This window comes from Acanthochromis polyacanthus, chromosome 1 (genome assembly GCF_021347895.1).
Source record: "Acanthochromis polyacanthus isolate Apoly-LR-REF ecotype Palm Island chromosome 1, KAUST_Apoly_ChrSc, whole genome shotgun sequence".
In the NCBI taxonomy this organism is placed as follows: Eukaryota; Metazoa; Chordata; class Actinopteri; family Pomacentridae; genus Acanthochromis; species Acanthochromis polyacanthus.
In genome coordinates, this window is record NC_067113.1 from 44,811,311 (window position 1) to 44,837,017 (window position 25,707).

General features: G+C 39.0%; 1 protein-coding gene across 1 annotated transcript in view; it reads left to right on the plus strand.

Moving 5' to 3' along the window:
• gsap (gamma-secretase activating protein) overlaps positions 1–25,707 on the plus strand; it is a 48,774-nt gene that overhangs the window by 21,227 nt on the left and 1,840 nt on the right. Inside the window, exons 24-30 of the mRNA XM_022202891.2 lie at positions 3,446–3,507; positions 8,277–8,372; positions 14,131–14,201; positions 14,335–14,429; positions 15,095–15,214; positions 21,417–21,478; positions 24,935–25,039. Of these exons, the coding sequence (XP_022058583.1) occupies positions 3,446–3,507; positions 8,277–8,372; positions 14,131–14,201; positions 14,335–14,429; positions 15,095–15,214; positions 21,417–21,478; positions 24,935–25,039 (611 nt within the window). The remainder of the gene's footprint in view (positions 1–3,445; positions 3,508–8,276; positions 8,373–14,130; positions 14,202–14,334; positions 14,430–15,094; positions 15,215–21,416; positions 21,479–24,934; positions 25,040–25,707) is intronic.

Sequence of the window (25,707 nt, forward strand, 5' to 3'; positions counted from 1 at the left end):
TTTATCTTACAAAGATTGAAAAAAATGTGGAACCAGCATGTGCAACATTTTTACTGGTGCCTGGGGTTGTTACCAATAATAGGAAAAAGATTATGGCTGTACATATTACATGTATTTAACTACTTGCATTTGTTTCCATAGTGTCTCCTCTTTATTCTGCATATGCACAGCCTGCAGTTCAGCTGAAAAGTCCCTGAATTTTTTGTCACATGACTGATGGTGACACTTTTCTCAGTCATACCCTCTCAGTTGTGATTTTTTTTTTTTTTTTTTTTTTTACAGGATCTGCTAAGAGGTAACTGTACATATTTTGTAATTTTAAAAATAAGATATGTAGAAGAAGCTGATTGTGAGGAACTGTCACAATTTCAAGCTTACATTTGGTTCATTTTCTTGACCAGGCTGCAAATTGCACATAAATAATTCAAGGCCCATTGAAAAGGTGAAAATCCAATGATTCTGTTTTATGGTTTCTGATAAATGGTGTAATTTTGGAGGTTCATTTGAAGCCAGCATGACTTTTCACCCCGCCGGTGGGTTTGAGGGTCATTATTTTTGGATTGATGATGCCAATTCCTCCTTAATTTCTCCATTCTGATGACTGTTATTGTTCAGATGTACCAAATTACAGTCATGCCAGCGGTGTGCTTCTAGCCAGGCCATTGTTAGCCTGTCAGTCCTTTGGATTTGTGATCTCACACCTTGCTTTGGACTGAACCATCTCAACCACTATAGAATGGGCTTAATTTTTCAGATACAGTGTCGTCATCGAGACAAAATTTGGTTTATAAATGCAATAAATAGCCTCCTAACCCTCTGAGCTAAGATGTTGAACAGCAAACCACATAGCATTTGTGTTTGCATGCTGACTTAGCATTTAGCTCAAAGCACCAGTGTGCACAAATACAGCCTCAGAGAGCTATTAGCATGGCTGAGCTGTTAGTCTTGTAGCATATATTTATGTTACGTGTTACTTATGCAATTGTCTATTTCTGCTGTGTGCACCTTCTCAAATGACTTAAAGTGTAGAGATTTGATTTAGGGCTATAGTGCAACCAAATGTGACGCAGGAGACCAGGTTAACGTCTACTAGACAAATCTTTTACTTAAGCAGCCAATGACTCAGGCACAGGAGATCTGTCAGCATTGGAAACAATTCTAACAAGGGAGCAAGCAAAGGCAAAAATCCCCCAAAAAACAAGCAAACAGTCAAACACAAGAAAATGAACAAAGGACGAAGCAGCACAGACAATCTGGCAACTGAACGAGGAACAGCAGGGAGCATAGATACTGGGGGCACGGATTGGATGTTCGGTGACAGGTGATGCATAAAATTGGCGGGTAAACAAACAAAGGGAGGAAGTACAACAAACTGGCATGAATGAAAGGGAATTAATACGAGTGACTTAAACAGAAACCCCAAAGACTTTGTGCTTTGAGGCCCTTTTTAATTAAATGCTTGATCTGTAAAGAAAGTTGGAAATTATGGAGGGAAAGAAAAATGCTCTTTACAATTTCCAAGAGTCCGTTGTGATATGGACATGTATAATTTATATAGTCAAAGAAGGGTAAAACCAAGAACAATGTGTTTAAATTAAAGGTCCCATATTGTGACCCCTTTTCAGTTAATAAATCGACATCTCACATCTTTCAATTTATCTGTTCAAAATACTGCAAAAATGTTTAAATCCCCGTTTTAAATGCAGCTGAATGACTGCTGTTTAGGCCTTCTTCAGGAAGAAGACTCTCTCTGTGCCTCTGTTTAACTGCGTAACGCAAACATAGATGTTTTACATGGGAATGTCGAATTCACAGCACAGCTTTTGCTATTAACTTGTGTGTTCAGTGAGTTTGTCAGTAAATGTCGGGGTAAGAAAATCTGTAGTTTAGTGGTGCTTGGAAATGAAGTGACTACGGATTAACGTGTGATGCTAACAGACTCGTTTTCACACCAGTTTTAGTCACGGTTTCATACTCGTTTTGTTGTCTGACTACAGAAACAGAGGAATATGTCAATTTGGATATGTTAATAAACAGATTTGAGCACAGAGAGCAGGAGAGAAGCAAACAGATGTAAACATTGGCTGAGTTTATTGGTTTCGTATTGCTCTTCAAGTTTCCACCATCTCACATCCCGCATTGTTACAGTTTCCACAGAGCTCCGACCAATGGGAATGCAATAAAAACTAATGCTAGCCATAGCAACATTAGCTGCATGTCAACAACTTGCTAACACTAAAGATTTTCATGTTGCTATGGTGACATTGGCAGCAAAAACAAAAGTAATTCCCTGGATTTTTAGTCATTAAGATGCTGGGAGCGCATAAAGACTCTTGTGTTCACTCTGGCACCCAACAGCAGAGCATTCAATGGTTTTTTTCTCATAGCTGACGAATTATGCAGTTGGCAGAAGCAGCTCAAGAGAGTAAATAAGCCTGGTGGACTGTGAGACAGCCACTCATTCTGAATGGCTCACTTCATGGGCAGCGAGGAAGCAGGATTATGGAAATTTAAGCTCGATGACTGTTGATTGCTCAGTTTCTATTTACGGTAGCAACTGGACAAAATTCTGAGTGGCTGTTGAGCTTGTAAGAATATTCATGTTTTCAGTTTTTATTTAACACCAATAAATAATCATGAAAGAAAGGGAAAAGCAGCAAACCCTCACATCTGAACAGGTGCAACTACTTAATACTTAGCTTTCTTCAAAGATAAATTACCTAAATGATAGTCGCTTTATGCAAAATTGTTGATGATCTCTGTTTAATTTTTTTTGGAAGACTACATTCCATAAACAATTTTGAAGAGATAGTGAGTGTGAGTGCTGGAGACATGCCTGCTAGCTGTGTATAAGAGCATCAACTCAACATCTAAAAATATGTACATTTAAAACAGTTAAGCACTTTGAGCGGCTGACAGGCACATCGTGAGTTTGGCAGCAGAGTCTGTACGTTAGCTGTACCTTTAAGAGCGCTATTTATATCTTTGTCATGTTTTACTGTAAGTCATATGTGTATAAAAGTGATCAAAAGACGGCGTACATTTGTGTATGCAAGTGTGTAATCATTCATCTAAAGTACCCAAGCAGAAGTGTGGTCCTCCTTTGTGTGACGGACATAAAACGACTGCAGCAAGAATACACACTTTCACACACACACACAGCGGGACTGCAGCCTCATAACCCTGGAGGTTTGGGATGTATTTTTAAAGCGAAAAAAGCACCAAAAGAATATATTAATGTCCTTTATTTTTTTTAAATTAAAGTCATAAAAAAGCCAAAGTTTCCCATTTCTTCTATTTCCACTGATGGCCTGTTTAATGATGGTAGCGCGCTGACACACCTCAGGCTACCTGTAGTGTTCAATCTAGCATAGCCGCAGCATCAAAGGTTTCTTCAAACGTTTCTTTTATGTGCGTACACTCACTGTTGCCTGGTCTCTTCCAGATAAGAAGCTGGTGCCACTTTTCCAGGAGGAGGACCATCAACAGAGGGCACTCATAGGCCTGGTGAGAAAGTTGTCAATGCCTGAACACACACACAAGACCTTGGTTAAAAAAAAGTATGTTTGTTGTATTTTAAGCTGGGGCGCTTCAGTTTCAACTTAAATAAGGTGTATGAGTCAGAATTGAAGAGCTTTTTTGCTGAAAATGTAATATTTTAGGCACACTTTTGCCTGAAATTTAGTATTTTAGGCAAACGTGTGCCTTAGAATTCAGGTAAACTGTTTGGGAAAAGCTGTTTTCTACTTAAAAGATCCAGTGCACAAGGCCATGCTCGTAGGAAAATGTTTTCCAAGTACAAGACTTGGGCCTTGAGTCAGCCCCATCCAACACCTTGCAAATGAATCGACTTTGTTTTCATGCAATATGGAACAGACAGTATGTGGAAGAGTCCTGTGTTTGCTAGCTGCAAGCATTCACATCACCAAACTTTAAGGACAGTCAATAAGATAGTTGCAGAGTTAGCTGTATGAAGGCTAAACTATTATGAACTGGCAGCAACTGGACCCAGAATGTCATCAGAATAAAGTAGTTGTTCACACACAAGGAATTTGACTTTTTTTTGTGCAAAACATATCAAGTGTTGCCAGTCAGTAGGCAGTAGGTGTCATAAGAAAAATAATTCAATTCAATTCAATTCAATTTTATTTATATAGCGTCAATTACAGTCAACTCGTCTCAAGACGCTTTACAGAACCCAAATGCCTGACCCCCAGAGCAAGCCCAAAGGCGACAGTGGCAAGGAAAAACACCCTTTTAACAGGGAAGAAACCTCGAGCAGAACCCGGCTCTATATAGGGGGGACCCATCTGCCTGCTGGCCGGGCGATAAGAAGCAGAGAAGCAGAGTTACAAGAAAAATTAGCATTCAATGTTATCAAGGGTTTATAAATCACACAAAGTAGCAGAAATACTTTCAGTGTGCAGGAATGTGCAAATTAATGACTCGAAAATGTGCAAAACTCCACGGTATGCAATGTAAACACCTTGAAATGTCCATCCATCCATTATCTACACACTGGTTAATCCTCGTTAGGGTCACGGGGGGCTGCAGTCTATCCCAGCTGACTAAGGGTGAAGGCAGGAGACACCCTGGACAGGTCACTAGTCTATAGAGACAAACATTAACATTCACACCTAGGGACAATTTAGAATCACCAATTAACCTCAGCATGCTTTTGGACTGTGGGAGGAAACCGGAGAAAACCCACTCATGCACAGGGAGATTATGGAAACTCAATGTAGAAAGATCCTGGGAAGGCCGGGACTCGAACTGGGAATCTTCTAGCTGCAAGGTGAAAGTGCTAACCACCACCCACTGTGCAGCCCGCTAATAATCCACTTTCTAAGTTAATGTAGCGCAAAGAGTCAGTGTCTTGCTGTCATCATACATTCTTTGGGTGGGTCATGTCTTCCCCAATAGTGAGTAAATATCAATCTACCGCCCTCAATATTAAGCAGAAATTCTGAATATGTTGTGAAACCACACTGATTGGACTCTTCCTGAAAGCTGGAAAGACGAAGCTCATGCCCCTTAACCCAGCATCTGAAGACACATTGCATGCACTAGATGGGTCCGAAATTGAAAAAGTTGACGATTTCCTATATCTTGGAGGCTACGCCAACACAGCACATGATATAGAAACAAAAGTGGCAAAGCTTGGGGGGCATTAAACTCTCTGTCAAAAATATAGGCATCTCCAATTAAAACGACAACCAAAATGACAGTATTTAAGGCGTCAGTGGAATCCGTCTGAAGTGGAAGTGGAGTGTATGTTGTTGCACGTTACAAGATGTACAGAGTTCATGAACGTATCATAGGTAGTGAAGTCACTTCTCATAGTGAGCGGAGCAGCTTTCCAGTCTTTCAAGCTTTTCTTCACATTTCTGCAGAGTTTGACCCAGAATGAAAACTGCAGAGTTCAAAAGCCTCAATTTGTGTCTTTAGTCAGCAGAGGTGTGAACACTCAGAGCTCCGCAGCATCATAAATCAGCTTTCATCTGCTTTGCTCCTTGGCTGTCTATTACATACAGTATAACAGCTCAGTGATGTTTCCTGGGGTTGTCTGGTCTTTCAGCATCACACACAGTCAGCCAGGCAAACCATTCAGGGTAGATCAAATCCAAACATGTGTCCAGGCAGCGCTACACTAGAATCAGGTATTTACTGCATCACGTCTGGCAAAATATAGCTATTATTGTGACTTTTCAGGTGTCGCATACACCTACTGACGTCTTGTTTGTTGCCCACAGCTGGCTGTGTGTCAGATTCTTTCCTATGACTTTAATAAATACCTGCAGCATCACACAGCAGCAGAAATTACATTTCAGTGTTTTAATTATGTAATGGGACTGGAGTTATGGGGGTGAAGTTTTTATCAGCTCAAATAAACCAGGTTTCCCCCAAAGTCTGAAGTTTACACCCTTGATCTGACCTCATTAAATTAGGGTTTAATTACCTTGAACTACCAGCTTTGGTTGACGTGATGTGTCCATGTTTCACTGGTTTTCAGGCTTCCAAGTTATTTAATTACTGATTCAGCAAGATGTCTAAGAACTTTCACAACAATTGGAGTTTCTCACTGTCCTAAATTCAAACTTGGATGTTGACGTGAACTTTATTTACAGCTCAGAAACTTGTGCAGAAAGTTCAGAAACAGGACCGCTGATATGACATGAATGTTCATTGTGGCCCAACATCAGTGTGGGAACAAATCAATCATCAGCAAAGCAGTCAGGTTCAAAAATGTGGTGGGAAAGCTGCACAGTAAATCCATCCATCCATTTTCTACCGCTTATCTGGGTGTGGGTTGCAGGGGCAGCAGCCACATCTTCTGACACATTCCAAAGCCGCACAACAGACATAATCTCAGGGGTATTTTCCTGGCTGAACATGCCCGAACACCTCACCTGAGAAGGATCATAATTAGATTAGATGTAAATACGTAGTCTATACATGTATTGTGCATGCATATATATTTTAATTCACATAAAAAAAACAAAACAAGATGTAAAATTTAGAATTTTGCATTTTATGTGCTGCCTTTGGATTGGGTGTCCACATGCTTTGGGCCAAAATTTGGCATTGCAGTTGACAATGACATTTTAGTTTGAACTTGAAAATAAATTAACTGAAATTCTGTGATCCCAGTTAACCCTCTGAGCCCAAAATTCTACCTATCTGTTTGAAAGGCATGTTGTCTTTATGAAAAAATCCACTTATCATGACAGAAACTGTAAAAATAGAAAGAATTTTCAACTTTACGAAGGTCCCTGAACTTCTCATGTGCGGCATGCTATTTGGTTGGTAAACTTAACCAAATCTCAGCTTAAAATTTGATATATGATATGACTATAATTTAAATATCTCAATTCAGAAAAACTGTGAAGCCATTAGTGACTCAGCTACGACCAACAGTTATGTAAAAAAAAGAAATCTGGGACTTGTAGGATGAACTGCAGGCGGTGTCCACCAAGTGCAGACAGAAGACAAGTATGGAAACAAGAATCAATAGATAAATAATGAAATAAATTCTGATTTATGACATTGTAGCTGTGTCATACTGCACTTCCTCTCTACTTCTGGTCATGGTTGTGCAGGACTTTATATTGCAGTGAAAAATACGCCCACAGTGAGAAAAACTGGTAGTGGAGACATAAAACACCTGGAAATTGCTTTGAGTTCAGGAGGTTAAATACTGATTTAAAGGATCATTCAGTCTGTCATGAGAAATCATGGAGATATTTCAAAAGCAGAAAGTCCTGCAGCCTTCCAGAAAGACAGCAGTTAACATCCTGTCATTCAAAATCAAAGAGCAGGAGCAGAAGATAAACAACAGCCTGGATTGTTTATCAGTTGGCGTCCACATTGACGTCCTCTTTTGCTAGTTTCAGAAATTCTGCACAATGCACCAAATGTGTGTTTTCCCTCCACTGACATTAACTGTAGAAAAAGAGGAAGTGGCTGCATAGAAAAGCAGTTCATTGTAAAACGCAATCGAGTGTCGCAGATTGTTGATATACAACAGTTTAACAGCTCCTTAAGGTGGATTTTTCCTTTAACAAGAGCTGATATATGGAGCGCTTAAAATCCATCGTGAAATGCTGACAACCGATTATTTCCCTCCATAGTCATCTTTTAAGGTGAAGTTCCTGTTACGCTTCAGATGAGTCGACACTTTAAAAAAAAGGGCATCTTAAGGTCCCTGTCCTGCATCTTTTTTCTTTTTTTTTTTTTTACTGTGTGCTGTTTGATGGACAATTTCATATCCTCCAGTTTTCCTGTGCTCAGCATAGTTTTTAAAGAGCAGATAGCTTCAATTTAATGGAGTTCAGTGGAGATGCTAGCAGTCTCTCAGCTATTCTTAGAATGACCCAGTCCTCTGCTCTGTCTCCTTGTTCTTTCCATCACTTCTTCCATTTTACCCCCTTTCTCTCTTGTCTACTCTGTCTCGTTTTTACTCTCTGCTCACCTCCTTGTCTCCTTTTCGCTTCCCTTGTTTTCCTCCCAGAAGGACATAAACTGTCTGTCATTTTTTTTCAAACCTTCCTCATCCTCTGCATCCTTTTCCTCTCCTCGCTCCTCCTCGCTTAAATCAATTTTGCGACACTGTAGTCGAGGGAAAATTCGAGGGTGAACTCAATTTGACCCTGCTGAATGCGCTGCAAAGTATGCTTAAAACACACAAACACAAAGTTGCACTCCAAGTCGCACGCACATTCACGCATGGAAAATAATCTATTTCCCCCCCCTTTCTCTTGTATTTTACATTGCAGACGGTTGACAAGCTCCGAGATCACCTCAACAGACACCTGCCTCGGCTGGGGAAGAAGAAGATCGACTCGCTGGTTGTCAACTACGTAGCCAAACTGGTTGGTACACTGGGTGTGTGTGTGTGTGTGTCAGTCACAGATAAAGCAAGGTCGAGGAGCTCGGTGTATATCTTTCTGCTGCCCTTTTTAAAGCCGCGCAGCTCTTAAAGTTATATTTACTGATGTTTTGCCTTAGCAGAGGTTAAGTGACAGGCAGTGAGTTTTCCACTTTAACTAAATGGTTTGACACAACACTTTATGGAGGTTACTGGAAACCGTCGGGTCTTTCAGTGTTCCAAAGCAAACATCACTTCTCTTATTAAGGCATGTATCCTAGACCCATCAAGACTTTTTTTTCTTTTGTATATTTGTGTCTCCGCTAAAGTGGATGAAAGCAGCCGCTATGTCCCAGCACCGAGGGAAAAAAAGGGGACTGACAAATGTTGATGCGGTGCCGCTTTGCACATTACTGACAACTGTTGATTAGTGGAGTAACATGAAGCCACTGAAAAATACAGAATGATCAGAACTCCACAACGTACCTTTAGGGGCGGCAATTAGAGACCTTTTCTGTCCTGGGTTTTGCCTCTCAGGCTCTATACGGCTAGCAGTCTTCCCTAATTTAATCTGTTGGGGATCCACGTAACTAGAAAGAAAAACTGCAGTAATTACTTCCACCAGTGGAAAGTACATTTAGTCAAGTACTGTACAGTTGTGAGGTACTTGCACTGTAGTTTAATATTTCTATTTTATCGCTCAAGTGCTTTATACTTCCCGTCCACCACATTTCATTTGGAAAATATTGTATTTTTACTACATTTATCTGACATCTTCAGTTCGTTTTAGGATGAAAATTTTAAACAAAGCTTTAAAAATACAACACATTTATAAATATGAACCTTTTTGGTCTCCGACATCTCACACAAAGCTGTTGAGTGTTGAGCAGTGAGAGTGCCAAACTGCAAAAATAAATCTATAAAATAATAATGAAATACAAGTGGAAATATAAAGAAGAATAAATAAAATGAAAAATAAGTAATGGGGCTATATAAAGCAGTATTCATCCAAAAATGAATCCAGACACCTGCCGAGGCAGGTGTCTGCTAATAAAAGTAAAAATATAAAGACGAATGCATAAAAAATAAAAAAGAAGAAATGTCCTGAGAAATAAAAAAAAATAACGTGGGAATATAAACCAATATTATTAAAAAAATGCAGAAATATAAAGACAAATTAATAAAATAAAAAGAAATGTGCTTATAAATAAAATAAAAAATACATAATGTGGCAATATAAACGAATATTAATAAAAAATGCAGAAATATACAAACATACATTACATTATAGTGTTATACTGTTTTATAAAGACAAATGAATAAAATAATAAAAAAGAAGAAATGTACTTATAAATAAAATAAAAAATAAAGTGGCACTATAAACCAATAATAATTTATTTACAAGCACATTCTTCTTGTTTATTATTTTATTTATTTGTCTTTATATTTCTGCTTTTATTAGCCCTTTCTTTTATGGATTCATTTTTGATAAATATTGTTTTACAGAGCAGCATTATTTATTTTTCATTTGATTTGTCCTCCTTTATATTTCCACTTTTATTTTATTATTCTTTTAGAGATTTATTTTTGTAATTTGGCGCATTTCAGATGTCAAGAATTGTTAAATGCGCCAACAAATAGTTTTTCTTCTCTCTAACATTCTCATTTTGTTTAGTTTGAGTAAATATCCACATAATCTAGAATCTCACTAAAAATGAAAGCTAAGAAAAGAAGTGAAAACAGAATTATGTGTCAAAACTTTGCTCTTTCTTCCTTCTCTCTCATTAATCCTCTGAACAAAAATGCAGATGTTTCACTAATAATAATCCAATAATGCCATTTATAATAATAAATCAGTCAGAGCTAACCAATTATTTAACTTTAAGACTTTAGCAATCTTGTGTTGCTAATATTCATGTACTTTTTACTAAAGTAGCAGGACTTTTTCTTGTAATGGAGTATTTGTGCTGCTGTGTCAATATTTTAACTCACGTAAAGGAAATAATGGAATGTTTGCTACCTTGTCTTTATGGTTTGGTGTAGTAAACAAAAAAAAAATCACTTAAATATTCTATTTTCAGTCAGTAGTCTCTTAAAAGATGCTGGAATCAAACATTAGTCACAATAAAGAGCAAAACTAAAACTGTCATTAGAACTCCATTAAGGAAACTGAGCTGGATTTTAATGAGAATTAATGCATTATGGGATTAGTTTGGACACTTTCAGTAATACAGAAACACTGTGTGTGTAAATTGTGGTTTTTAAAGTGTCATTTTCTTGGATGGATCAAAGTCATTAGACATAATGTGTTAATTATTCTGCATTAGCTGTGCTGGTTGGCAGATTTTATTACCTCTGGAAAGAGCCAGACTTGTTATTTCCCTCCCGTTTCCAGTTCATGCTAAGCTAAGCTAGCAGACAATATCAATCTTTTCCCTCTCACTTCCCATTAGAGAGATGTATTGCGTTTCAAATTTCACTGTGACTGTCGCTAAAGAAAAATACAAACAAAAAATTTCATTATAAGTTCTCGACGTGCTCTTTACCGCTGGTTCAGGTGGGATCTGCATAACCGAGTGCAAAGACGAACCGAGCCTCTGCTTAAGCACCCTGTGGAGGTTCTCGGTTTTGTAAAGTCAGTTTTTAGTATTCCTGGGAGGTAAATCCCTCCACAGTTAGGAGCCACTGAAAGCAGACATACAGCATATATCAACACAACAGTATTAAATCAGGCCAAGGGTAAGGGTGGAATTGAATAGAAAGCAGGATGCACCACGTTTTGGGACTTTATGGAATTGCAAATGACAGAGTAAAAAAAGAAAAGAGCAGAGAAATCCTCCCCTGCTCGCTGTCGGATCGGTCGGCGGCTCAGCTCGGTACGACAGACTCATGAGTTTTAACCTGCGCCTTCAGACTCCGGATGAAACTATTTTATTCAGCTGAGCGAAAGTGAAAAAGTTTCTCATCCGGGGAGACAGACTTATTTAAAACATCCTCACACAAGGAGCCGCGAGAAGCAGCCTTAAGGGACGTTTTACTTAAAGAAGAGTCGAGCGGCTGCCCGGGTGATGTGCTTCCACCTCGAGCTGACTCATGCTTTAAAAACTCAGGGTGGTACTCTTTCAAAGAGCGCTGACGTCCACTCTACAAATAAAGAACATCTCTCCCTCTTGTTGCTGCTTATTGAGACTAATGGTTGCGTTGACACGGGGGAGAAGTTGGGGGTGAAATAGATTGTAGCTTTTAAGAGCCAGGAAACCTCTGCTATGATAGATTGCAGCTCTGCAGTACATTATTGTCATAGTTATTTATTTCCCGTCCCTGTTGCTAAAGACATTTGAGATACGTTTCTTTTTATATCCCAGCCAATGTCAAGGCAAAGAACAACTAACTCACAGCTGAATATGAATAACCAAAAAGTAACGCAATGAACTGAAAATCGCCTGCAATATTCTTATTTATGCAGCATAGAAGTTGTTTTATACCCAAGGTTACTAAACTTTTTGTAAACACGGAGGAAATCCAGTCTTTTGTTGAACCGAGGCTCATTAAGGCAAATTGCTGATTCTTGGATTTTATTCTAACGAAAAGCCACGTAGGGATTTCTGAATCTGTGGCTTTAAATCGCTTGTTTTTTTGCCTTGTATTTGACCGTTTTTCAGCACAAAAACACGACTTATTTCTGCTTTTTACGTGATTACAGCAGCAAAGGGATGTAAGAAATTCAGCTTTGAATTATTCATTTTGTTTGATAAGTTGTCACCTTTTTTTCTCCAAACACTGAATATGTAACTTTGGGGGGGAAGAGCTGTTAAAATACACGAAACAATCAGTTTCAAATGCTGAAGAACAGCACTTTTGGAGTATTGCGCTTTTAGTGTAGTGTTTACAGAGCTGACAGAATACAAAATAAAAATGGAGAAAAAATACTTCCAAAGGAAAGAAGAACAACAACAAAAGGAGTACAAATATTAAGAGTAATTGCAAATGTAATATATCAGATAATAAAGGAAAAATATCACTAAAGAAACAAGCTAAATGAAAAAAAATAACAAATTCAGTCTAAGGAGGAAACAAACTCACACTATGGAGGAAAAAGCTGCACTTTGCTATAATATATAACAGAAAAATATTCCCAAATCTGCTCTCTACCCTCTCAGAAACATCTCCAGATGTCAATCCTCACTCTCAGAATCGTCATTTCCTACAGTGGAGGCTTCTTCGAGCAATATGCCCCTCATTCACCTTTACTAGTTCCACATCTTGTTCAAAATCCTCCTCTTCACCTCTACATTGTGCCTTTTATGCCCTCGACCCTCAAAACCCGTCAGACCTCCTCCATCCTCCACACCTGTCTGCAGTCGGTGGCAACAAAACCTTCAAACTCTCCAGACAGAAATCCACAATGCTGCTTCTATCATGACTTTAAAACAAAACAACTCCTCACCTGTTCATCAAGGCCGATGGTCCTAAACTAATGCTGTCTGTCCAGCAAGCAGTGACACGATCGTTTTCTGTTCTTGTGCTCTCGTACACTTACAGTGGCCTTGTGTCCTTTAAAAAGTGATATATAACTGCAAGCTAGTATTTTGATTTTTGTTGCTGTTATTGCGGTTTTGTTGTTTTTTTTCCTGTTTTTGTCAGTTTTGATACTGATGTTATTGATACTATTTTTTGTTATTGCTCTTGTTTTTATTGTTTTCGGTTGCTGTTTTATTTTTAGTATTATTGCTCTTATTTTTGTTATTGTTGCCATTTTTGTTTTTGTTATGATTAATAATGTTATTGCTCTTGTTATTGTTATTGATGTTGATATTATTGTTTTTTGTTATTAATGTTGTTGGTCTTGTTTTTGTTATTGTTTTTATTATTGCTCTTGTTGCCATTGTCGTTTTGTTGTTAACACTGGTATTGCTATTATGGTTGTCGTTTTTGTTCTTCATATTGTTGTTCTTACTTGTTTTCTTGTTTGTTTTTTAACACCACTTTTAACAGTGTTACTAATGATATTACTGACTGTGGTAATAAGAGATGCAGGATTTTAGGGGAGTACTGTTCCTCCATTTGGCTCAGACGGTATGCAAATAAGAATCTTTTAAAAGAACTTTTACTTTGTATGAAACTTCAGAAAGCTTAAAAAAATCAAAAGCCCAGAGGATCCTATTATAATGTTTGTCTTGAACACCTCTTTTACTTTTGGGCTCGTCTGTTACATAAGTGAAACTAATTGAAATTCCCACCCTGAGGTCAGTGGAGGATGTTGCTGCTGGCATTCGGAGGGTTTCCCACCGCTGTGCAGGATGTGGACGAGGCACATCGACTTCCTGTTTTGCACAGGAGAGGACAGCATGGTCATGGGTGGAAAGAAGAAGAAGAAGTGTGGGTGATTTAGCGGCGGCTGGCACGTTCCCGACGGGTCAAGTGCATTCGAATGATCCCGAGTTGCGTACAAATGTGTGGTGAAACGACGTGGGCGAGGGTGCGAAACGTGCGTTCACATCCTGATGAGCTCGTTCTGTGGAAATGAAAATGGGAAGTAGGAAAATAAAAAAAAAAGAGGGAAGGAAGGTGACTGATGCTGTCGAGAACATCCTCATCACAGGGAAATGTGTCTAAATTGCATGTTTTCTGGTGTGTCAGATGAAACGTTTGCAACATTTCCATTCTGAGGGAAATTTCCATTTCGAGGAAAGCGTTTCATTTAAATCTAGTCGAGCATCTCCCGCTCAAAGCGCTAACAAGGCGTGTGTTTGTGTGTTTAGCTGGAGCTCATCAGACACATGCTGGAGTCGGCCTGGCTGAAGTACAAACTCGGCCCTCGTGCTTTGAGCTTGTGAGTTGCCTTTGTTTCCTCTCAACTTTTCCAACTGACAGAGCTGAAGTGCTGACAGAACGTGTGTGTTCATCTTCACGCATGTGCTCACGTTACATAACTTTTCTCTTCGAATATTTCGTGTGTGTTGCAGGACTCAGCAGGGCAGTCCGTCTGAGTGGTCGGTGTTTCACTTCATGTTTCGGATCCTGGAATCCACCCGGGGTCTCTGCCTGCCCCTCCCACCCGGTACCACACACACCTCAGCTTTTAGTTGTTATAATCCAGCCTGTCTCCGTCTCACAATGTGTGTTTGCATTAGCGATGTGCAGACATGTGTGAAGGCAGAACACATTTAGAATAATTTGAATTAATTTTACAGCGTTCCTGGACACAAACCCACATTTCCTTAACTTTCGCCATTTTTGAGCGAAAGTTTGTGGGTTAAAAATCATCCAGGAACGAGAGCGGTAATGAGAAATGGCCCATAGCAAGGCAGCACACCTTAAACACTGATCCTGCTGGTGTAAATGAGTGTAAATGTGAGGGTGAAGGTGTAACACAGCAGGCATACTGAGTGTGTTTCCCTTTGGTGAATATAAAGGAATGAAAAATCCTTCAGAAGTTGTGCAGTGAGGAGCATGCTTGTGTAGGCGAATTTATATTTTTTATGTGTTATTTTTTTTTTGCTATCAACATGGCCTTTTGACCTATGCACAGACTAAATATGAAACTTTATTGCTAATTGGCAGTTTGTATGCTAACATGGTAGTAACACAGTATGTGGGAACATATCGACTGAAATCTGAGAACATTTTCTTCTTTTTTAACTTTTTCTTTTCCTGTCTTGTTTTCAGGAACATCAAAAGCTAATGGCTCTTCTTTTCATCTTTTTTCCCTCCCTCTCTCTCCAGGATATCACACCCTGTTTGCTGTGTTTGCTGTGCGTTGCCTCCCTCATCACACCTTTCTACAGTACATCGATCACGGTTTCCTGCAGCTCACCGAAACCTTTGTGTCTCGTCTCATGACAGGTACAGCAGCACGCATTCAAGCTGAGAAAAGCTAATCGTACACATGTAACACCATTCAGAAATAGTGTTTTTAAAGAGACAATCCTGATCCCCAGAGGATGAATTCCCCTGACTTTGCTGATCCATTGACATTTGCTATTGGGACTGGCCCAAGTTTATGGGCTCCGGATATTCGGCCCCGATTAATGACGAATATCCGAATATTTGCTTCGGTTTGTAACGTCCACCAGGGGGGCGAATGTTAGGATAGGTTCATATCGTCACGTCCGATGGGGGGACCCGTTCGGCAAATTGACGGGACGAATACAGATCTCATGACATCATCTAATAAATATTCGGATACCACCGTCACGAACAGATATTCGGGTCCAGCCCTAACTGCATCCCCATGAGGTTGTACTTTTCAGTAAAATGTCTCAAGATAAATGGAACAGATTGAATGGAATAAATTTGGTACATTCATGGTCTGCTTCAGCAACATACTTAACAAGTGTAGTGAGCTAAACTACCAGTTGCTTCACATTAGAGAGCCATACTTTTAGTACATACTTTTCTTAATCATGCTTTCTTTCATCAAATACGAATTTTTTTGACGAAACAATTCTTTTTGTTTTAGCTGACAAAATTGGTCAGAAGTGGCAGCAAAAGAGGCATTATGTTTTCAGTTTGTCCATCTGTCCGTCTGAGTTATTCTCATAATCTCAATAGATCTAGTACACATGTCAGATGAGGTGTTTAGAATTTGATAGTCAAAGGTCCCAGACCTCACAACACAACGTGTTTGACCATAACTCAGCCTCATTATAACAAAACTTGACGCAAACAGGATTTAATTATGAAGTGATGATACTTGATACCCAAAAGGTCTAAGGTCAGCTTCTCTGTTGCATCATAATGTTCAGCAGAAACACTTTTCTGACTGTTATTCAACACTATAAGTCAGGAACAGAAGGGGAGGTTGTGACTTTATTTCACTTTTGATTTGATACTGAATTAACCCTGAAACCGAGTTGGCTGTGTGTATATATATTGTGCTGCTGGGATAAAGATAAGCAAGAATCATCATGTTTTTGAACTTATTGCTTCTTTGCAGTAACATCCATATTTCAAACACTGTCGATTGTAATGGTTAAAACTTTTTGTTCCATCAGAATCCGCTTTATTGGCCAAACGTGAAAACGTACGAGAAATTTAACTCTGAAGAGTTGAAGTTAACTGAAAGAAAAATGATTCCAAGTCTGGAATCTGGTCAGACATGATTGTTAACTGCATTCGGTCTGGTTGGCGGAGACATTCAGCCTTTCTGACCTGCTCAGCGTCTATGGCTATAAGATAAAGAAGTGAGGAGACTTCACTAGAGCGAAGCAGAAAGACACTAATCTCTCCTGTTGTGCTCAAGCCGTGACCCTGTTGCTGTTTGTGTGAAAACCATCAGCTTGTTAGTGTGAAGTCTAGTGGTCTGTAGTGTTGATGTGTATTTGAGGAGATTTATTGTTAACAAGAAGTTGGATTCTTAAGCTCAGTTGTGGCATATTCTCTGAGTCAGAAACCAACAAAGGCCACTGGCAGCAACTGTGATGAACAGATTAATACGTGTAAACAGCTCGTATATGGAGCCCTAGAGTTCATATTATAGATAATTGGTTAAAACTAGAACTGTGTTGCAATTTTCATTTTAACTTTATTGGAGTGACTGTTAATTTTTAATTTTATAATGACACTTCTTCCCATATTCTACTAATTCTGTGAATTAATTCAGTTTTATCCTAACAGGAAGTGACAACAAGTGTGAATTTTCACTTCACTCTCCTGCTTCACGAACTGAAAGCATTTTGTTTCTACAATTATTTTGTTTTGCAGGACCTTTCTGAATCTGTTCCGCCACCGCCCATGAGTTACTCTGACTAAACCCAGCTGTGAGCCATAAATTTACTTTGTGGGACAACAGCAACGCACTCACCAATCGGTGATATGGTTCGAGTGAGCATCATTTAGTCACATTTCTAGTAAAACATTGTGCGTATTCCAAACTTCCTCAGAGTTAGCATGCAGTGGGAGTTTTTACTCTTCACTCAGTTGTGCCTAATTAACCAGCTAGCGGCCTTGAAAGCTAATAAAGCTAAGTAGGATGAAGCTAATCACTGTAGCATGTGTTACAACCCAAATGAAGGCAGTTTTTGTGGACACAAGATCCACAAAAACAAAAGTGAGATTTTTGAATGTGGTTCAGATGCAAAAAAAAAAGAACTAAACGGGTATGAAAAGTGCAGGGAAAAGGCAGACCAAAAATACTGGCTGAGCACAGGTGAGGAACAGATACACAGAGGAAGAGCAGAGCCAAACTGACTGAGGGAGGCACTGCAGTATATATCCACAGGGACTAATGGACTAATTGAACACAGGTGAATCTAGTGAAGGTGGTGCAGGCAGTCACAAAGGAGAGAAAACATGAAAAGAGCTAGAAAAACCAACATCAGTGCTACTTTTGGCACATGATTTTGAGGTCATTCTCCTCCTTTGACAAAAATGTGCATTAGTTTGATTTTTGTTAGTCACTGAAACCGTTTTTGTCACATTTTCATCAGTGACACTTAAGTCTCATTTTGCTCATCTGAGGCCTCAACTTTCACCTTCTTTTTTTCCAAATGGTTCTGTTTGTTATTCCCATCTGTGATGAAGCTAGTGGAAAAGGCTGTGTCCACGTCATGTTTTCATTCCCAAACTCTGAACTGCTCCCTCTCTGTTCATTCAGCTCATCACAGCAACAACATGCTCTTTCCACTGAATAGCAGCAGCTCACTCAGTAGATGAGTCACTCGCTTGTTTACTAAAGTCCTGTTCACTATCGAGATTCAATGGTTGGATAATGTTATCACAGTGACAGTGAAGATATCAAGCTGAAAATAATATTAATATCACATCTGCATACTTGTGCTACAACAGCAGCTGGCTTTGTTTTGTTTTTAAACCGCCGCCTTCATGTTTGTGGTTTTTCTAAGTTGCTTTGTTGTCGCTTCTCTTTGTAATTTGTAGACGAGTTTTACAAGAATCTCCAGATAACATCACTGATGGACATGTTACTGAATATAAAGAGCTTCTTAATCAGCAGCAGGTCAAAGTAATAAATCTACAGGACAAGAGGAAACTTTGACAGGGCTGCAACGTGACTTTTAATTGAATTATGCTTTTATTTTCGTTTTGAAAAATGTTTTGTCATTGAATATTTTTCATCATAGTTTTTCTTAAAGTTCCTACTGACGAATAGAGTCAGACAACGCACGAAATCAACTGAATTACCAGGAACGAGGTTGAAAAGGTGGACTGACAGGAGGCACGGGGAAAAGAAAACACCTCGAAAAACTTGGGACGTGGCAACGACTGTGACAGCTAGGAATCTAATTGACTCATAATTGTAATTGGTTCATTTTCATTCATTCCATTTGCTTGCTGCTTATCTGGATTCAGGACATTTTAAATGATTAATTATTTTACTCAGAATTACTGTTGCTGGGAACAAAACTGCAGTGTAGATATTAATACAAATCCATGCAGTGAGTAAAGCATCCTACTGTGAAAAAAAGCCTTAAACTATATTCTAAGTGGTATTTAGCAGTCTGTGATTTGGTTTATACTCCTGTATGAGGTCTTATTTATGCATTTAATAATTGCAGCAACCTGTACATGCAGACAAATGAGATGGTGCAACAGCGCTAATGGTTGCTGCTGAGGGGGTAATTAACTCCTGACCACTGAACTAGTAAAAGCAGGTTGAACTATAGAGCTTGCTGGCAGGATGCTGCACTTATCTGACCTCGCTGTGTGTTACTACACATGACGCTTTACCATCCATCAATCCATCCATTCTCTATACACCGCTTAATCCTCACTAGGGTCGCGGGGGGTGCTGGTGCCTTGATGCTTTACCAGTCTGACATATTAAATACTTCTTTTTATGGTTAATTTCCCACTGTTTATGCACAAAGCTCAGAGGTGCAGGTCTAGGAAATATTACGGGCCAAAAAAAAAAAAAGAGCTGCTGTTTGTGTTTTGTTTGTCTAGTTGTTGATTTCATACCATTTTGCATTGTTCCGTCTCCAAACTCAGTGACTTGGCACAGAGATCAACGGCACCAAACTATCTGGCCTTCCTCGCTCGTCTTGATTTTGTTGTAGTTTACATGCTTCTTTGTCATGAACAGAACAAACAAAGATCCTTGAAGATGAAACGATTATTCAAAGCAGCAGCCGGGTCCAAATGGTCTCCAACTTCAAAGTGAGAGAGAAGGGGATGTTTCGAGACTTTGAAGTGAGACGGTTCATGCGTCACTTCTCCGCAGGGATTAATCAAATATCTATACATCTATTTAAAATTCCGCTTTCCTTTTAGTCGGGGTAATTGACTGGACAGGTGAGGACTTTGTGCCTCGTTACAAGCTCACAAACATGTTCTCTTGGAAGTTTTCCCAACTTAGCCGGTCTTACTTAGCCCAGGTGTAGATCTCTGATACACAAACTAGCTTATAGAAAGTGATGAGGTTTATTTAAATCAAGTTAACATGAAGCAGTAGTTGTCATTGTTCACTGTGGAGGTTTTTATGGTGCAAATGCAAAAGAAGGAGAACTACAAGCTGAATTAGCTGGGTTAGCCAGCAACATTTTCATGTTAGCCTGTTTACCATCTTCAAAACAGTAGAAGGGACGTTGAAGTTTAACACATTTTTACAAGTAGTACTAAAAATCTAAGCTGAGTGCGAAAATCAGCATCAGAATAATAATGCTAACATGCTAATATTGAGCAAATTTGACATTTAACATGTTCACTATCTTAGTTTTTCATGTTAGCATGCTACCTTTAGCTAATTACCCCTAAACTTACAGCTCACATGGATGAGAATGGAATTAAGTTGCAGGTATTTGACTGCAAATTGTTGAAAAAAGTTAGTCATTGATTGAACCTTTAAAAATCCACCTGAGCTATTCATTGAAAGTGCTAACATGCTAATAGTAAGCAAATATAAGGTTTGTCAAGTTCACTATCACAGTTTAGCGTGTTAGCATGCTATCTTTCGCTAATTACTCCAAAATTTATAGTCACCGCAGATGAGAATGGCATTGACAGATATTTGTTTGCAAATTGTTGAAAAAAATGATCGACAGCCATTGATTAAACCCTGAAAAATCCATCTGAGAAAATATGAGCTGTTTATTGAAAAGTTTTTCCCATGAAAATAATCCCCTCTTGCCTTAAAATGTCTTAGATGTTGCTGTGTATCATTGAAGTCCCTGCCTCTGCCTGATATTTTCTCCAGGTTTCATCATCACAATTTGTTGATTATGAAGTTGCAGCCGCTGAATATTAAATTTGGAAAAGGAGCACTCGGCCTGAGCTTTCATTAGTTTTAGTATTTAAATCCCCAAAACGGGATGCAGTGCGGGATAAGTGACACATTTAAAGGCCCTTTCAGAGCCCCGATTAAACCTCTATTATCCCCTTGTTACCCCATATTTTCACATTTTTTTGTAGCTTTTGAACATTACACAATAACATGCAACACTTGGCCTAATTAAACCTTGTTTTTGCTGTAAACAAATGGGCAATTAACAAGGTGACAAACTACCAAAAGTGGTTTTGCATCCAGTGGTTGTAGGGATGTTTCAGTCTGGACCAGAGTGGTGGATTGACCAGTCAGATTGGGTGACATTACCATCTTTAGAGCTACACATCCAGCCTAGAAAAAAAGCATGGGGTGGAATTGAGATACATCTGGGGAAACTAAATAAGTAATGATGCCCATGGGTCGAACCAAAATTTGTACCGACGAAGACTCATTTTTACTTCGGTAATCAGTTGTGACGCCTCATCTGTTTTCTGTCAAAGTGAAATATTGCTTTCATTTTTTATTCACATTAATCAGTCCTGATAAATGTTATTTTCAGAAGCATTTGGGAGGTAAACAGTGGAAAAAAAATTGTAAAATTTGCATCTTACGTGCTGCCTCTTACCAATAAGTAATGTGGAATATTACCTGTTCAGAAAACAGAATGAGCCAATGCTGAATCTCATGGTTTGTTATATTTTGAGCAGTTATTACAGATACAAGTGCATAGAGAAGATGTGTGAAGTGGTATTAGTCGTCCTCCCATGTGAGATTTGTCTCAATTATCACCACGTCTCCTCACTTTTTGTTTCTCTTTGTGCTTAGATTTGGACAACAGCGACGCCAACGAGAGACTGAAGTTCAGCGTACTTAAGAGACTCCCTCAGGTACTTTTCTATGTGTGTCCAAGCATTAAGTCCTAATGCCAGGTGAGGTGAACTCTTGAATGGTTTCGAACTCCAGAAAAGGCACATCGGGCTTCTAAGAGAGAATATTTGAAGTGCACAAACTCAGAGGTCAATTTCTATAAGGAGTGAAACAATGTGTGAGGCGATTCTAATCCATTCCGTTAGCGAGGGGCGAAGTGTTTTCTCGAATGGCTCTCTCTCCCCCCAAACTTCCCATTCTGGTCCAATTAAGAGTTTGAAGTTATTTTAGGTCTCATCTCCCTCAAGCCCCCCTCAAGCCAATCACAAAGCACTTGTGTAACCAGCTGGTGTGTATATCTTTGTGTGTGTGCTGGGGAAGGGGTTTGCGTCGATAGTCGTCTCCCGAGTCTGTGTGTGTTTATGTCCTTTCCCTTGTGTAACTTCCACGTGTTCCCTTGTGGGTGCAGTATATTTCTTTTGTAGCTGTGTGTGTGTGTGTGTGTGTGTGTGTGTGTGTGTGTGTGTGTGTGTGTGTGTGTGTGTTCCGTCCGCACTGTGATCAGAGGAATGTCGAGTGTTTAGTGTCTCTGTTCTGTTTCCTGCCTGTCAGACTTTTGTTGGGTGAGTTTGGCAGGCAGCTGAGATTTAGCAGGTACAACGCACTCACCCGCTCCCATAGAGTTCAGAAACAGGGGATGTTCGGCCACTGTAGGAGATTTGTGCCAGCACTAAAGCCAAAAATCTTGCCATAACTTCCATTTTATATATATATATGTATATGTCCCCAACCCCCCCAGGAGATTCCATTAAAAAGCTTCATACTCATTTTATGCACTTCAGGGATCAGAGGGGCAGTTGTAGCAGCTCTTTTTTAAATTCATATGCTGATATTGTGAATGTTTACTAAATGGAGACGTACTGTAGCTACCACTAAATGAAAACAGGTTGCACCACACAAATTACTCATGGAGATTAATTGCTTATTCACAAACACTGTAGCTGCCAGGTGTAAATGTATCCCACCTAACTGAATTAAATGACAGAGTTAGCACCAGCCTGCTAACATACAACCCGTTCAAAACAAGATGGAGTATGGTCATTATGTCTGATCTGATGTTTGTTAAACACTAGGACAACAAAGCCAGAACCTCACATAGCAAGGTAAATCACCCAAAATGTCAACGGATTCTGTGATTTGATGATTCTAAACTGTCACCTATCAAAAACTGCATTATTTCTAAGTTGACAAGATGAGTATTTCCTTGTATTATCAATCAAATACAATAGATAGACTGTGTTGAATGTACGGACCCCAACATGAAACTGAAACAACACTGAGTAAACCTGTGATTTCCGCTTAACCTTAGTACATGAACAAGGTTAGAAAATGACCTGTGAACGCCAGAACTTTCTCATTTTTATACCTATGGGTCTATGTCTGCATCATGGCTCCATGTGGAAAAGAATCGTCAGACAAACTGAACAATCTGACTGCGAGACTTCACCAAGATAGAAAATGACAAGAAGACCAGCAACCAACTGAAAAAAAAAATCAGTCGAAACACAGTTGCAGCAGTAATCAGCAGGTATTGAACGAGCCATGGTACCACTAATCAGAGCCACCATGGCTCCAATCCAACGGACAGTGCACTGAAAAACAGACAGCATTTAAAGAAAGAACCCTAGATGCTGTTTGGTACAAAACTACAAGATTAAATAAAAGATATCGGAGGAGCCCTGAGGAATACTGGGAGGACATTCTTCAGTCGGATGGGGTCCAAAATGTTTGCCATTAACTTGTGACAGTGACTACATAGTCCTGACAGTGAAGCATGGAGTTAGGAGTGTGATGATATGGGGCTATTTGAGTGCTAAATGTGCTGGGGAGATGATATTTACAAATATCACCATGAATGTCCGTAGATCCACCAAAATACTGGCGGACGAGGTGTCGAGAAGTTTGGTAGAAAAGGAATATTCTAGCATGATACTGATCCAAAGCATGCTGTTAATAACTACACAACAGTTTCTATAGAAACAGGAAAGTGAAAACTATGACCTGGCCAACTAAGTTGCCTGACTTGACTCCTGTGGGGTATTTTAAAGAGAAATTTAGAGCAACACAACCCCTCCAGCTAAAAAAAACAGGTGAAAAATGGTCTTTGAAGTGTGTCAGACAATCCTTAAAGAAATTTGTGCTACGCTGTTTTGCATGCCAAGGAGGATCGGCTCTGTCATCAAAGATAAAGTTGGACATATGAAGTATTAGAAAAAAAATAAACAACCTCAATCTCAGTACTGAAAGGTGGACCAACTCTTGTTGCATCAAGCTGCTACTGTGGGGCTTATACTTTTAATATAGTAGATTCAACTATTATTGTTTTTATTTTACCGAGAAAATGCCTGTACTTTTCAATTTGAAAGTAGTGCCAATATTATAAGGTCATACAATTTTCAATTATTTGACATTTACAAAAACACAGATTCAGACTTCTTGAGTTTCATACATCACAAACCCAAGGACCCAATCCTATCGGCTTTAATGGCTCATTATTCTCCTTCATGTACATACATGTATGGACAAATACTCCATCATAAGAACTTGCCATGAGTAGCCTCACAGTGTTTGAGCAGGTGAGCTGGTGTGCTACAGCTGCAGTGATGAGTGAAGGATTTAATAGATCTGCACATTCTAAAGGAAGTAATTGTAGAGCTGCATCTAAGCCGTTTAAAGGCAAAAGACAATTATTTTCATGGTACAACTTCCAAATATATAATTCTGATACATACAGATGAGTTTTTTTTGGAGTTCAATCAATGACTGGAGAGGCACTTTAACTTTGTCAGTTGCCGGTGCTGTATCCCATTTGGTTATTTTGTCTATAAATATCACAGCTGACGAGTTTGGAGGCTCAGGCCAAACACTCCTTTTTTCTTTTTTTTTTTTTTTTACAAATTCCCCCAGTTAATATTCAGCAGCTGCATGTTCATAAACACCAAACTGTGATGATGACATCTGGAGAAAATATCAGGCAAACGGTTTCAGCCCCTGATGATGATGCAGTGAAAAAATGTGTTAATCCCTACTTAGGTAGAATCCTTACATAAGGCTGCTCGTGTTTGTCTCAACTTGTTTCTTCTTCACCTCTGAGGAAAATACAATCCTTTAAGTGATTCAGCAGCTTTTTTATCAACGTCAGTAAAGCTGCCTTTTTTCTTTGTAAATCGCACCTGTAGAGAATTTGTTTTCTTAAAATATTCTCACTGTGTTGTGTATTTCACAAATCAGTAAAATAAGATTTCTCTGGAACTGCTTATTATCAGTCCACTCCTCAATAATAGTTTTGCGTTCCAGTTGGCAAAATAGAAAGGGACAGATGTTCACATGCTCCAGGGACTTTGTTTTTTAATATATATGTTGACAACATGAGCTACATGCCTGGAATGTAAACTCTGTTCTGTGTGTGTTTGTAGGATATGGAGCAGAGGATCTACCATATGTGGGATCATCCTGTCAGCTCGGCTTCAATCTCCAGAGATTATGTCAGGACTCTGCTGGAGAAACACAACAAAAAACAGGTATCACGGTCGAGTGCGTCACACATGTCAAAACACTTAGAGACAACAAACCGACAAAATGGGGAGGGATCGTACGGAAGAAAATATGAAGTTAAAGGTTCTGCATTGAAACATTTAGTCATCAAACACGAACTTGATATTAATATTTCAAGTAAGGAGAGAAGTCAACAGCCATGCTAGCAGCTATGTGAGGCAGTATTCAGTCTCAGTGGTGTCTTGAGCTAAATGCTAATGTCAGTTAGCAAACATGCTCAGAATGACAATGCGGTAAATTTTAGTATGTGTTTTCGGCTCACCCAGGCAATTTCATGTTTTCCATGAAAACTCGCACTTTTATTCATGTGTTAACAAGGGTTTTCTAATCATCAATTAGTCTTTCAACACCATTAGCTAACACAATGTAGCATTAGAACACAGGAGTGATGGTTGCTGGAAATGTTCCTCTGTACCCCTATGGAGATGTTCCATTAAAAATCAGCCATTTCCAGCTAGAATAGTCATTTACCACATTAACAATGTCTACGTAGACTGGATTTCCGATTCATTTAATGTTATATTTTTTAAAAAAACTGCTTTTATTTCAAAAATAACGACATTTTTAAGTGACCGCAAACTGTTAAATGGTAGTGTATAATATTTAGCATGTTGAGGTTTTTTTTCGTTGTTCT